The sequence below is a fragment of the Cyprinus carpio genome, chromosome B5 (genome assembly GCF_018340385.1).
Source record: "Cyprinus carpio isolate SPL01 chromosome B5, ASM1834038v1, whole genome shotgun sequence".
Classification (NCBI taxonomy): Eukaryota; Metazoa; Chordata; class Actinopteri; order Cypriniformes; family Cyprinidae; genus Cyprinus; species Cyprinus carpio.
The window spans coordinates 416,904-429,578 of NC_056601.1; the positions used below are offsets into that span (position 1 = coordinate 416,904).

Below are 12,675 nucleotides of genomic sequence, written 5' to 3' on the forward strand. Positions count from 1 at the left end.
AAAAGCAACAGAACTGAAATTATATCATGTTTATTAGCAACACAGCACGTGAGTGAGAATAACGCGATATCTGCCTTTGATCTCGTAGGTATCTGTTCCACTTCGAGAGCTCAGAACTGTCCGTCTTGCCTGCGCTTATTTCACTCCTCCCCTCACTTCAGCCGCCTACATTTCAGGCGAGGCGAGGCGCATCTCAAACAAGCCTTCTGTCGCTACCTGTTTAGCCCCGCCCACCGATTCTACATCACTGCCTGTTTAGCCCCGCCTACCAAATCTATCGCTACTTGTTTAGCCCCGCCCACCGATTCTACATCGCTGCCTGTTTAGCCCCGCCTACCGATTCTACATCGCTACCTGTTTAGCCCCGCCCACCGATTCTACATTGCTGCCTGTTTAACCCCTCCCACCAATTCTACTTTGCTGCCTGTTTAGCCCCGCCCACCAAATCTACATCGCTGCCTGTTTGGTGGCTTAGACCGGTTCTACGTTTCTACGTCGCTGGCCCCGCCCACCGATTCTACATTGCTGCCCATTTAGCCCCGCCCACCTATTCTACATCAATGGATTTTAAGTTGCTCCCACCAAATCTACATCGCTGCCTGTTAAGCCCCGCCCACCGATTCTACATCACTGCCTGTTAAGCCCCTCCCACCAAATCTACATCGCTGCCTGTTAAGCCCCGCCCACCGATTCTACATCACTGCCTGTTTAGCCCCGCCCACCGAATCTACAGCACTGTCTATTTAGCCCCACCATGCAGACACGATGCAGTATCAAGCTGTGGAAGCACACCTTCCTTCTGATCCCAACGTTAAAAAAGAGTGAATGAACTTTTATTTTCAATGAAGAACTAGGTCTGTAGTTCCCTTTATTGCCCCGCAGATTGATTTACAAACAAGGCACAATTCGATGCAGGATTTTCAGAAAGATCGAAATTAAAAGACGATGTTATGTGACTATATTATATCCGACAGTAAGGTTGCAACACAAGTAAGAGTAACTTTTTTCATTACTACCGTTTCATTACTATTAATCACTATTGCACGATCTGTTAAACAGATTGTTTGATATAAACTCAGTATTTATGCATTTTACACCTAAATCACAGCAGCGTCCCTGTGCAAAGGAAGTAGACTGTCAATCATATAACTATAAGCCAATCACAGCAGTGGGCGTATACTTTCGAGTCTACAATCCTCCGCGTCTATTCAAACACAGCGTTCTGATGAGGAGGTCAAAAACAGGACAGAAAATAGCCTCTTACTTTTAAACTATACTGTTTTTTGATGCAAAAATATATAAGTGGACCTCAGATAACATAAAAACAGGCAGTTCATGACCCCTTTAAGATGATGTCCCTAAAACAGTCTTGTCAGGTTTAGCAAATGTCTGGGGTGTTTTTCTGAAAATCTACAGACACTGAAACATTTATGTATGGTTTTGTACCAAGTTCACTATATTCCCATCTGTCTTCCTCACAGGGCATCTTGATAAAGTGGACAAAGGGCTTCAAGGCCTCGGGGTGTGAGGGAGAAGATGTGGCCACACTACTGAAAGACGCCATCCATCGCAGTGAGGTCAGCACCGCCGCACACTCAAGTGCTGCCAAAGCAGTTCATGCACTTGTTAATGTAGATGCAAATACTCTGTCTTTAACGGCAAGATGCACTTAGTGGATGTTCAGTCAGTCAAATCTTGTCCTGAAAGGCAGTCATGGTGGATTTGCTTTGCCCTTCTGCTAATGCGTCTCTGTCTCTGTCTCTGTCTGCTATTGTTTCCTCACAGGAGTTTGATCTGGATGTGGTAGCTGTGGTGAATGACACCGTGGGCACCATGATGTCTTGTGGGTACGAGGATCCTCAGTGCGAAGTTGGGCTTATTGTCGGTGGGTGTGATTGCTTGGTCTGGATTAGTGATTGTCTAGTTGCCTCAATATGCATTTGAACGCCCAAGTCTTAATTTAAATGTGCATTCCCAAAAGGGCTTTGTAAGTTGATGAAAAGCAAATAATTAATTTGAATGCAAAATAAAAATTTATATAATACAAGTGAATTTGCATTATAGCTTAGTGTGGTAATCAAATCAAACATCGCACTTTAATTAAAAAATGATATAGTCTATTGCGCAGCGTGTTTCAGAGAGAAGAGCAGCAGTAAATCCTGCTTTCAGTCAACTCCATCTGCACATGTGCAGTGAGTTTAACATGCATTTTTAGATAAAAGTTGACAGTGTTTCACCAGTACTCCTACAAAATGAAAAAAGCTTGAGAATTTGAATGCTTGAAGGCAAAAAATTCAAGACTAAAATCAGTATGGTAACTAGCAGTGTAAATTACAATAATTATTAGGCATATAATTGTTTTTTATAGACCATTTACAACAACAATATATTTATATCTTCATTTTTATAGTTCGAGTTTCAACTAATAATATTTAATAATAATAAATAGCATATATGTGTCCCTGCAGCACAGAAGCAGTCATCAGTAGCACAGGTATATTTGTAGCAATAGACAACAATACATTGTATGGGTCACAATTATACATTTCTCTTTTATGCCAAAAATCATTAGGATATTAAGTAAAGATCATGCTCCATGAAGATATTTAGTAAATTTCCTACCGTAAATATATCAAAACTTAATTTTTGATTAGTAATATGCATTGCTAAGAACTTCATTTGAACAACTTTAAAGATGATTTTCTCAATATTTTGATTTTTTTTGCATCCTCAGATTCCAGATTTTCAAATAGTTTGTACAAACCACACATCAATGGAGAGATTATTTATTCAGCTTTCAGATGATGTATAAATCTCAATTTCGAAAAATTGACCCTTATGACTGGTTTTCTGCTCCAGGGTCACATATAATGATACTAGTACTAATAGTAGTAGTAGTAATGATGATGATAATAATAATAATAATAAGCCTTTTATATAAATCATTTTAAAATAATCAAAATAAGACACTTACAAAAAAAAAGATTTAGTATTTTATCTTTTTACTTGTATGTGATGTGACCATTAACCAACATCATGAACCATAACTACAGTAAGATCACACAAAAGCGATGTTATTGAAATTATTATTAATGAAATATTAACTTCAGGGGATACTTCAAGTAAATATTTAACATCTAAGGGGTACAGCTGACAAAGAAGTTTGGGAACCCCAACATTCGCCAATAAAATATAAAAAGGAAGTGGAATACAAATTATGCATAAAAATTTTTTTAGACATTTTTGCAGATGCAGTAGCTTTAGGCAGCTGGTATCTTGATTTGGTGAGGATGCATGAAGTCGATGGTTTGGCTGCCACAAAGTGTTCGAATATTTTTTTTTTTTAAAATATTCATTTTCTATTGTTTTTATCCTGTAAAGCATAACACATTTCTTTTTGTGATGTATTTGGATTCAGACGTGCTTCTTTCATCTTCCATCAAATTAAATGCCTCTTGCTTTGATGTTTTTCAGTTTAGTTTTGTACCTTAGATCATTTTTGGAGACAGTGTACATGTTTGTGCACAGCATCGTTTACTGTATGAGTGAGAGTGTATTTGTGAACAGCACCTCGTCGTCTTCCTGCAGGCACAGGGACTAACGCATGCTACATGGAGGAGATGTCAAACGTTGAGCTGGTGGATGGGGATGAAGGTCGTATGTGTGTGAACATGGAGTGGGGAGCGTTTGGGGATCAGGGGGAGCTGGAAGACATTTGCACAGAGTTTGATCGAGCCGTGGATGACCAGTCCACTTACCCTGGGAAACAGCGGTGAGAGTCTTTATACCACGTCAGCTTCACATTACAGAAATGTTCCTGTGTCTAATGGGCTTTAGATTTGAGGCCCAGGATGGTGCAGCTCAAACACTAATGCTGCCGTCAGATGTCAGATTTTTGCACTGGCTTCCGGTCACACATGAAATAGATTTTTTTAAGTGCTATTACTTATTTATAGATGAGTCAATAAAAATACATTATGGATATGCTTGCAGAATTTAAAGCCAGTGCACCTCTTAGATCATTGGATTCAGGTCAGCTTAGTGTAATGCCTAGGGTTCGTTTCAGACGTGATGAAACAGCGTTTAGCTGCTAAACTACTTCAAGAAGATCTCAGATGTGTCCCAAAACTAGTAGATTCAAGACCAAACTCCGAACCCATTTTTACATCTGGGTTCTCCGTCATAGAAGTAGTTTATTGACATTTGAAACGTGTATGATTTTCTTTTTTCCACTGAATGGAAAAGGAAATGTTTTATAAGATCATCACATTTTATTAGTTCCTGCAAAAAAAACATGTTAAATCCAAAAGTTTATGTATTTTTCCTGCAACTATATACTTTTCCCTTTCCTTAATTATTTTAATCCATTAAATTGTTTGTTTTAACTTTTTAAAGGAATTTCTTAACCGTTTTTTGGGTCATTGTAACCCATATTCAGGTTAAACTATAATCTAAAATGTATTTGACGCACCTCATGTATTAATAATTCATATTATATTTAAACTCAAATGCATAACGGTCTATGAATAAATGTTAATTTAACTAAATTAGGTTAGCATGTGATGGCTGAACATATCCTGTCCACATAGAATTGTAACGTACTGTAAAAGACACAAGATGAAGCACAATACAAGGCAGTGAAAGAACTTCACTATAATCAGCTCAAAAATAAACACACCTACAGTAAAACACTAATTTAATTAATTAATTAATGCCATTGTTGATGCAGCTTAACTTGTAAAGAACATGGGAGCAAAGTAAAAAAAAAAAGTCAAGGAAATACCTAAAATATATATATATATATATATATATATATATATATATATTATATATATATATATATAAATGCAAAAATCTGTGTGAAAGAAAAAGCAGCATGTTGAAATAAAAAAAAAGTTCATTAAAAAAGCTCTTCTCCTTAATCTTTTCTGTGCAATGTTATAATACAAGATTCTCCAACTTTTGCAAAAATATGCATTAATGAGGGACGATGCATAATTTCCTTGTTTCTCTGTGTGATGTTCAGATATGAGAAGATGATCAGCGGGATGTATCTCGGAGAGATCGTCAGAAACGTGCTCTTGGACTTCACTGCCAAAGGCCTGCTTTTCCGTGGCAAGCTTTCAGAGAGACTGAAAACACGGGGTATCTTCGAAACCAAGTTCCTGTCGCAGATCGAGAGGTGTGTGTGTGTGTGTGTGTGTGTGTCTCTGTTTGTGTGTGTCTCTGTTTGTGTGTGTCTCTGTTTGTGTGTGTGTGTGTGTGTCTCTGTTTGTGTGTGTCTCTGTTTGTGTGTGTGTGTGTGTGTGTGTGTTTGTGTGTGTGTGTGTGTGTGTGTGTGTCTCTGTTTGTGTGTGTGTATGTGTCTGTGTGTGTGTGTGTGTGTGTGTCTCTCTGTTTGTGTGTGTCTTCTGTGTGTGTGTGTCTCTGTGTGTTTGTGTGTTGTGTGTGTGTGTGTTTTTGTGTGTGTGTGTGTGTTGTGTGGTGTGTGTGTATGTGTCTGTGTTGTGTGACTGTGCATCTCTGTATGTGTGTGAGTGTGTCTCTGTGTGAGTGTGTGTGTGTGTGTGTCTCTCTGTGTGTGTGTGTGTGTGTGTGTGTGTGTGTGTCTCTGTTTGTTTGTGTGTTGTGTCTGTGTGTGTGTGTGTCTTCGTATGTGTGTGTGTCTTCGTATGTGTGTGTGTCTCTGTTTGTGTGTGTGTGTGTCTTCATGTGTGTGTGTGTGTGTGTGTGTGTGTGTGTCTCTGTGTGTGTGTGTGTGTGTGTGTGTGTCTCTGTTTGTGTGTGTGTGTCTCTGTGTGTGTGAGTGAGAGTCTCTGTGTGAGTGTGTGTGTGTGTGTGTGTGTGTGTGTGTGTGTGTGTATGTCTCTGTGTGTGTGTGTGTGTGTGTGTGTGTCTGTATGTGTCTCTGTGTGTGTGTGTGTGTGTGTTTGTCTCTGTGTGTGTGTGTGTGTGTGTGTTTCTCTCTGTGTGTGTCTGTGTGTGTCTCTGTTTGTTTGTGTGTGTGTGTGTGTCTCTGTGTGTGTGTGTGTGTGTGTGTGTGTGTGTGTGTGTATATGTGTGTGTGTGTGTGTGTGTGTGTGTGTGTGTGTGTGTGTGTTTGAGTGTATGTGTGTTTTTGTGTGTGTGTGTGTGTGTGTGTGTGTGTGTGTGTGTGTGTCTCTGTATGTGTGTGTGTCTCTGTGTGTGACTGTGCGTCTCTGTATGTGTGTGTGTCTCTCTGTGTCTGTGTGTGTGTATGTGTCTCTGTGTGTGTGTGTCCTGTGTGTGTGTGTGTGTGTGTGTGTGTGTGTGGGAGAAGAGTCAGACACCAGACACTGGTATCTGAGCCTCTGGGGTCTTCTGCTTTCCTTCAGATGATATTGAAATGCTAAGCACACTGATTATATCCAATAATATTTGATACGCCTAAGGCATCTTGGCACGTATAATTAGATTTATGGTGTTTTCTATTGTTCAGGCATAAAGTTAATATTCCAGCTGAGGACCACCTGCGAATTTTGGCATGTTTTTGGCATGTTTATATTCCATCTTTGGGGAAAAAATGCAGCCGTAATGTTTTTTTAAAACCTTGTTTGTCTTGTATTTGTTCTGTGATTGGTGATTATTAATGTGCTGTTTCTGTCAGCGATCGTTTGGCGCTGAGGCAGGTGCGCTCCATCCTGCAGCACCTGGGTCTGATCAGCAGCACGTGTGATGACAGTATTCTGGTGAAGGAGGTTTGCAGTGTGGTGTCCAAACGTGCGGCCCAGCTGTGTGGAGCCGGTCTGGCGGCCGTGGTGGACAAGATACGACTGAACCGTGGCCTTGAGAAGCTCAGCATCACTGTAGGAGTGGACGGCACGCTCTACAAACTCCACCCGCAGTGAGTGCCCTAGATAAGACTGTGAATCTTATGGAAGAAAAATAATGACAAAATGTCTTTGAAAACAAAAAAGCATGTTGAATTACACTGAAACTGAAAAAAATTAATGCATTGCATAAATAGTGCAACGCCTTGTATTTTCAGGGTTTGCATTTTTAGGGGCTGGAATACAGCAGAGTTGTATATTTAATAGGGGTGTAAAGATGCATTGATTACCAACCCTGACGATGCATATGCATCGATCTTGAAAAGCATACGCACAGTTCCTTTGAAATTACTTTTAACTTAATGTCGTTAAAGCGTATGCAAGAAGGAAACTGTAAAAATAACCACAGCATTAACAACAACCTTGAAATAAGAGCGAGAGGTTTATCTGTCAATCAGATGCATGAACGATGCAAACAGATGGCGGGGATGTTTTCTTTCAGAATCATCATTCACCGATAGAAAGGAAAAGTTTAAAGTATCTTTTTAGCATTTTATTTTCTGGAAATAAGAAAAAGAAGCTCACATCATGCAAAAGTGTCACATAAAATCTGCTACACAATATTGAACACGAAACAATACATTTAAAGCCTCTTTTTCAATCTTGACTTACATACCTTAGTGAAAAATAAATGCATTTGAAATACATGCCGAGTATACTACAAATACATTTACATATTTAAGTGCTTAATAAAAATACCCTGCAATTGTACTTTTAGTATATTAACTGGTATACCTAACGTCCGCTCAGTTGGAACAACTAATTTTGTACTTAATGCACTTTAATTGTGAGGAAGTAGTGTTGAAAGTATATTTGATTGAGCTAAAGTTGAACTATTGCAAGTATATGCTACTTCAGGTGCACTAATATCACTAAGATCATCCTCATCAGTAGTGACATTAAATACATTTGACATGTTTTCCTCTTCTAGTCAGTGATGGGCTCTCATAGGTAACACAAGGCAGATGTTGCTCACAGAGAGAAGCACTTCTGTTGATAATTCACAATTATAGCTTCAATTTAGATGTTTTCTACAAACTCCAATTTTCCTTTTAATGGAAAAAAAGTCAAACTACTTTTCAGAGGTTAGGGGTCAGTACATTTGTTTTCCTAAAGAAAATGAATACTGTGATTTAGCAAGGACACATTAAATTGAATAAAAGTGACCTTAAAGACATTTTATAAGGTTATAGAAGATTTTTTTTTTTTTTTTTAATAAATGCTGTTCTTTTGAACTTTTTGAAATCCTGAAAAAAAATCCTGTTTCCATTTATTTACTGGTATTTTTTCAGCAGCTAAATCATGATATTAGAATGATTTCTGAAGATCATGTGACACTGAAGACTGGAGTAATGATGCTGAAAATACAGCTGCGCATCACAGAAATAAATTACACTTTAACACTCATTTAAATAGAAAACTGCTATTTTAAATTGAAATATTTTTTCACAGTATTACTGTTTTTATGGTGTTTTTTTATCAAATAAATTCAGACTTAGTTGAGCATAAGAGACTTCTTTCAGAAACATTAAAAATATCTTACCAGCCCCAAAGTTTTGAAAAGTTGAATGCGTTACGTACTGTCAGATTGACATGTTTTTTATTTTTATTTTTATTTTTTTATTTTTAAGGATGACTTTTGACAGCTCCAGGGCTGTGGCTAAAACTCTTTTAGGTGGATTGGTGTTTTTCCATATCCAGTGTTGTTGAGACTGATTGATAGACTTCCTTGTGCAGCTTTTATTTATTTATTCATTTATTTTTTTTCAGTTTATCTTACAATTTGCTGAAAGCGTCAGTGAATGAATACTGTCAAGCTTTCAATCAAGCAAGCCTTAAAAATCAGCCTAAACCTCTCTGGAGGAACATGTTCAAAAGCCCCCTGCCAACCTCACAGAGAGTCAGTTCTGAAAAGACTCATTTTCTGAATCAAAAATGACAGACGCCGTTTTATGCTGAATATGGTAGTAAAAGTTTGGCACACATTTGATGTGAAAAGTTACCATGCAAAGGCTCATAGCAAGACTTTTTTCCTTCAGCGACCCCGCTTTGATAAAAAAAATCAAAACACTTCTATTCTCATTTAGGCTGTAGATTAAAATGAGTTTGAGATGAGTTTGGCTTAAAGAAGCCAAGTGTATATCCCAATTCGGTCATTTCAGCTTTATTCAAAAACTAACAAATTAAAGATTATTGGCTGTTAAAAAGGGACACGCTATTTGGTATATTCTTAACAGGAAATAAATCAACAGCTCGTCAGGCTATTTGATTGAGTTCTGTCTTGTTATTATTACCTAAAACTAAAGCTGGCATTTTTAAAATTGAAATAAAGCTGAATATTAAATGAAAAATTAAACAAAAAAAACAAAGAAAGATGTAAATGTTGTGCTTACAAAGCACATTAAAGCACATAAAGCAAAGGTCAAAAACTGAAACTGAAAATATAACAATTAAAGCACATTTAAAATATTAATAAATGCTGTAAAGTAACACTGATAGAGAGTTTTAAAAAGTGTCGATTTATTAACGTGCCTTGTTTTTTGGGAAAAATACCACCCTAAATTCAGAAAGGAGCTGATTTTGCTGTTGTTCATCCACGCCTGCTCTCCTCTTTTGTCTCATCAGCTTTTCCACCATCATGCGGGAGACCTTAAGAGACCTGGCCCCCGACTGTGAGGTTACTCTCATCCAATCAGAAGACGGCAGCGGAAAAGGTGCCGCCCTCATCACGGCCGTGGCTTGTCGTTTAAGAGATGCTAGAAAGTAGAGACTCAACAAAATCACGTAAAGGGGGAAAGATAACGAAGGAGAAATTCCACACTGAGCTTCCACTGAAACAACACTCCTGTCTGTAAAACAATGTATCTTATTTATTTTTGCTGCATTTTATGCTTTAGGTCATGCATTGCAAGGACTTGGCATGTGCTGATGGGGGATTGTTTGTAGAAAAACTCATAACTGTTATGTGTATTGTTACTGATTTGAATTACTGTACTGTTTGAGGAAAAGCGCGAAGAGATTTTATTGACCTGTCGAGCTGTGAATGATGTAAGTTATTTCCGTTCATGCATATTTCTAGGCTGCAGATTCTTCTGTTCATTTACTCACCGTAAAGTGCACTCTTAAAAATAAAGGTGTTCTTCACAGCGATGCCACAGAAGAACCATATGTGACCCCAGAGCACAAAACTGAGATTTTTGAGATTTTTTTTAAATTTTGAGATTTAAATTGAGATTTATGCATTATCTGAAAGCTGAATAAATAAGCTTTCCATTGATGTATGAAAATCTGGAATCTGAGGGTGCAAAAATCTAAATATTGAGAAAATCATCTTTAAAGTTGTTCAAATGAAGTTCTTAGCAATGCATATTACTAATCAATAATTAAGTTTTGATATATTTATGGTAGAAAATTTACAAAATATCTTCATGGAACATGATCTTTACTTAATATCCTAATGATTTTTGGCATAAAATAAAAATGTATAATTGTGACTCATACAATGTATTGTTGTCTATTACTACAAATACATCTGTGCTACTGATGACTGAAGCACCATGAAGGCATCGTGAAGCACCTTTACTTTGAAGAGTGTAGGTGAGTAAACATATTTTTTATTTTGTGCTAAACTCTTCCTTTTAAAGGACAAAAATTAAGAAACAAACTCATCTGGGTTTTTTGGAGAATACTGAATCGTGATTCTTAAGCGAGGAAGATCTCTTGCTTAGTCTTAAATTGTGTGTGTGCTACTGTTTCCGTTACTGAAGTACACTGAGATGAAGCTAATTTAATTAGTCTTCTGAACAGGTCCAGTGCTTGTCTGAAGAAAGCTGTCAGACGAAAGCGTTTTAAGGGCTAACGTGATGATTTGAGGAAAATTGTCTTTTAAGTGCAGGACTGGAAGTTCTGTATAATATCTACTAATGCAGTCCAAATACACACAAAAATCCGGTATACAGACTGAAGTAAATGTTGCTGTCCATGTTTAAATGCACAGTACTAATTGCTTTGGCACTTTTTAGGTTGGAAATGGCAGGTGAAATTATCACCGTTCGATGTCGAGAGACTCACGCTGTGAACTGAACGAGTCTTTTCTCGCAGCCCTGGTGGGATATTTATTATTGATGAATAGCTGATCAGAGTTGTGCGTCGCAGTTCATCATGTGGATAATGCCAGGGCTTCTCCAACAGCTGTAAGGTGCAATTTTCTTTGAGCAAATATTGAGTGAGTGTCATTTTGTCAGACTTTCAGTAGTATCTAGTCTAGTCTGCACACAAAGACAGCACAGAAATATCCCTCCGGCTAAGATTTCTTTCTCTCTCTTTTAATTATTTTTTTTATTATTTACATGGACACTGCAGGCTCTGGCATGAAGATATGACATGTGCACAATATCTGTACATTCATGTTGGTTAGAGGTTATAGATGGTTATATATATATACAGTACAGGTCAAAAGTTTGGAAACATTACTATTTTTAATATGTTTTTGGAAGAAGTCTCTTCTGCTCATCAAGCCTGCATTTATTTTATCAAAAATACAGAAAAAACAGTAATATTGTGAATATTTATTACAACTTACAAAAAAATAATAGTTTTCTATTTGAATATACTTTAAAAAAATAATTTATTCCTGTGATGCAAAGCTGAATTTTCAGCATCATTACTCCAGCCTTCAGTGTCACATGTAACATCCAGTCTATCACATGATCATTTAGAAATCATTCTAATATTCTGATTTATTATGAGTGTTGGAAACAGTTCTGCTGTCTAATATATTTGATCAATAAAAGGTTAAAAAGAACTGCATTTATTCAAAATATTTTTTTTTTAATAATATATTCTAATAATATATTTTCTTTACTATCACTTTTTATCAATTTAACACATCCTTTGCTGAATAAAAGTATTGATTTTATTTAAAAAAAAGAAAGAAAAAATAATTACTGACCCCAAATTACTGACCAGTAGTGTATATTGTTATTACAAAATATTTATATTTTAAAAACATAGCTTCTTCTTTTTTTTTTTTTTTTTTTTACTTTTATTCATCAAAGTATCCTAAAAAAGTATCACATGTTCTGAAAAAATATTAAGCAGCAGAACTGTTTCCAACTTTGATAACTGAATCATCATATTAGAATGATTTCTAAAGGATCATGTGATAATGATCCTAAAAATTCAGCTTTGCATCACAGAAAATAAATGATAATTTAAAGTATAATAAATTTAAAAACAATTATTTTAAATTGTAATAATATATCACAATATTACATTTTTTTTCTGTATTTTTGATCAAATAAATGCAGGCTTGATGAGCAGAAGAAACATGTTTAAGTATGTGGTTATAGGGTTGATAGCTAGAATGAACATTTTAACTGTTTCAGACAGATGTTAATACTAAGAAATCGTTCACTCGAAAATGAAAATTGTGTCATTATTTACTCACGGTCGTTTTTTCAACAAAAGGAGAGAAAGTGTTAAGAGAAAAATAACAAATAGTGTCCGCTCATATGATTCATGCACTATATTCCACATTAAACGATAGCTCTGTGTGAAGATCAGACTCAAGTGTACTGCTGCTTTTGAACACTTAGTAAATAATGAAAATAATACATCTCGCATTGAACTAATCCCATGTAATCCTCGCCAGCCGTGTGCTTCTATCTGATGCACGAACATCTACATCTTAAATGCTTTGGTTGTAGCATCTTACAAACGCATGTTTATACCTAGACACTGAGATATTCATAAATCTAGTTTCCAGGAATTTTGCATGCAGCGTTTGGGTTTCTGCATGTGTGTGTTTTGTCGGAGCGCTGTC

At 36.6% G+C, this 12,675-nt stretch overlaps 1 protein-coding gene across 1 annotated transcript in view; it reads left to right on the forward strand.

The window, feature by feature from the left end:
• Positions 1-10,043, forward strand: part of LOC109075845 (hexokinase-2-like) — a 40,330-nt gene extending 30,287 nt beyond the window's left edge. The window contains exons 13-18 of the mRNA XM_042723502.1: positions 1,482-1,577; positions 1,786-1,885; positions 3,589-3,772; positions 5,027-5,182; positions 6,629-6,865; positions 9,477-10,043. Coding sequence (XP_042579436.1) covers positions 1,482-1,577; positions 1,786-1,885; positions 3,589-3,772; positions 5,027-5,182; positions 6,629-6,865; positions 9,477-9,618 — 915 coding nt within the window. The 3' untranslated portion in view covers positions 9,619-10,043. The remainder of the gene's footprint in view (positions 1-1,481; positions 1,578-1,785; positions 1,886-3,588; positions 3,773-5,026; positions 5,183-6,628; positions 6,866-9,476) is intronic.
• The last annotated feature ends 2,632 nt before the right edge of the window (positions 10,044-12,675 follow it).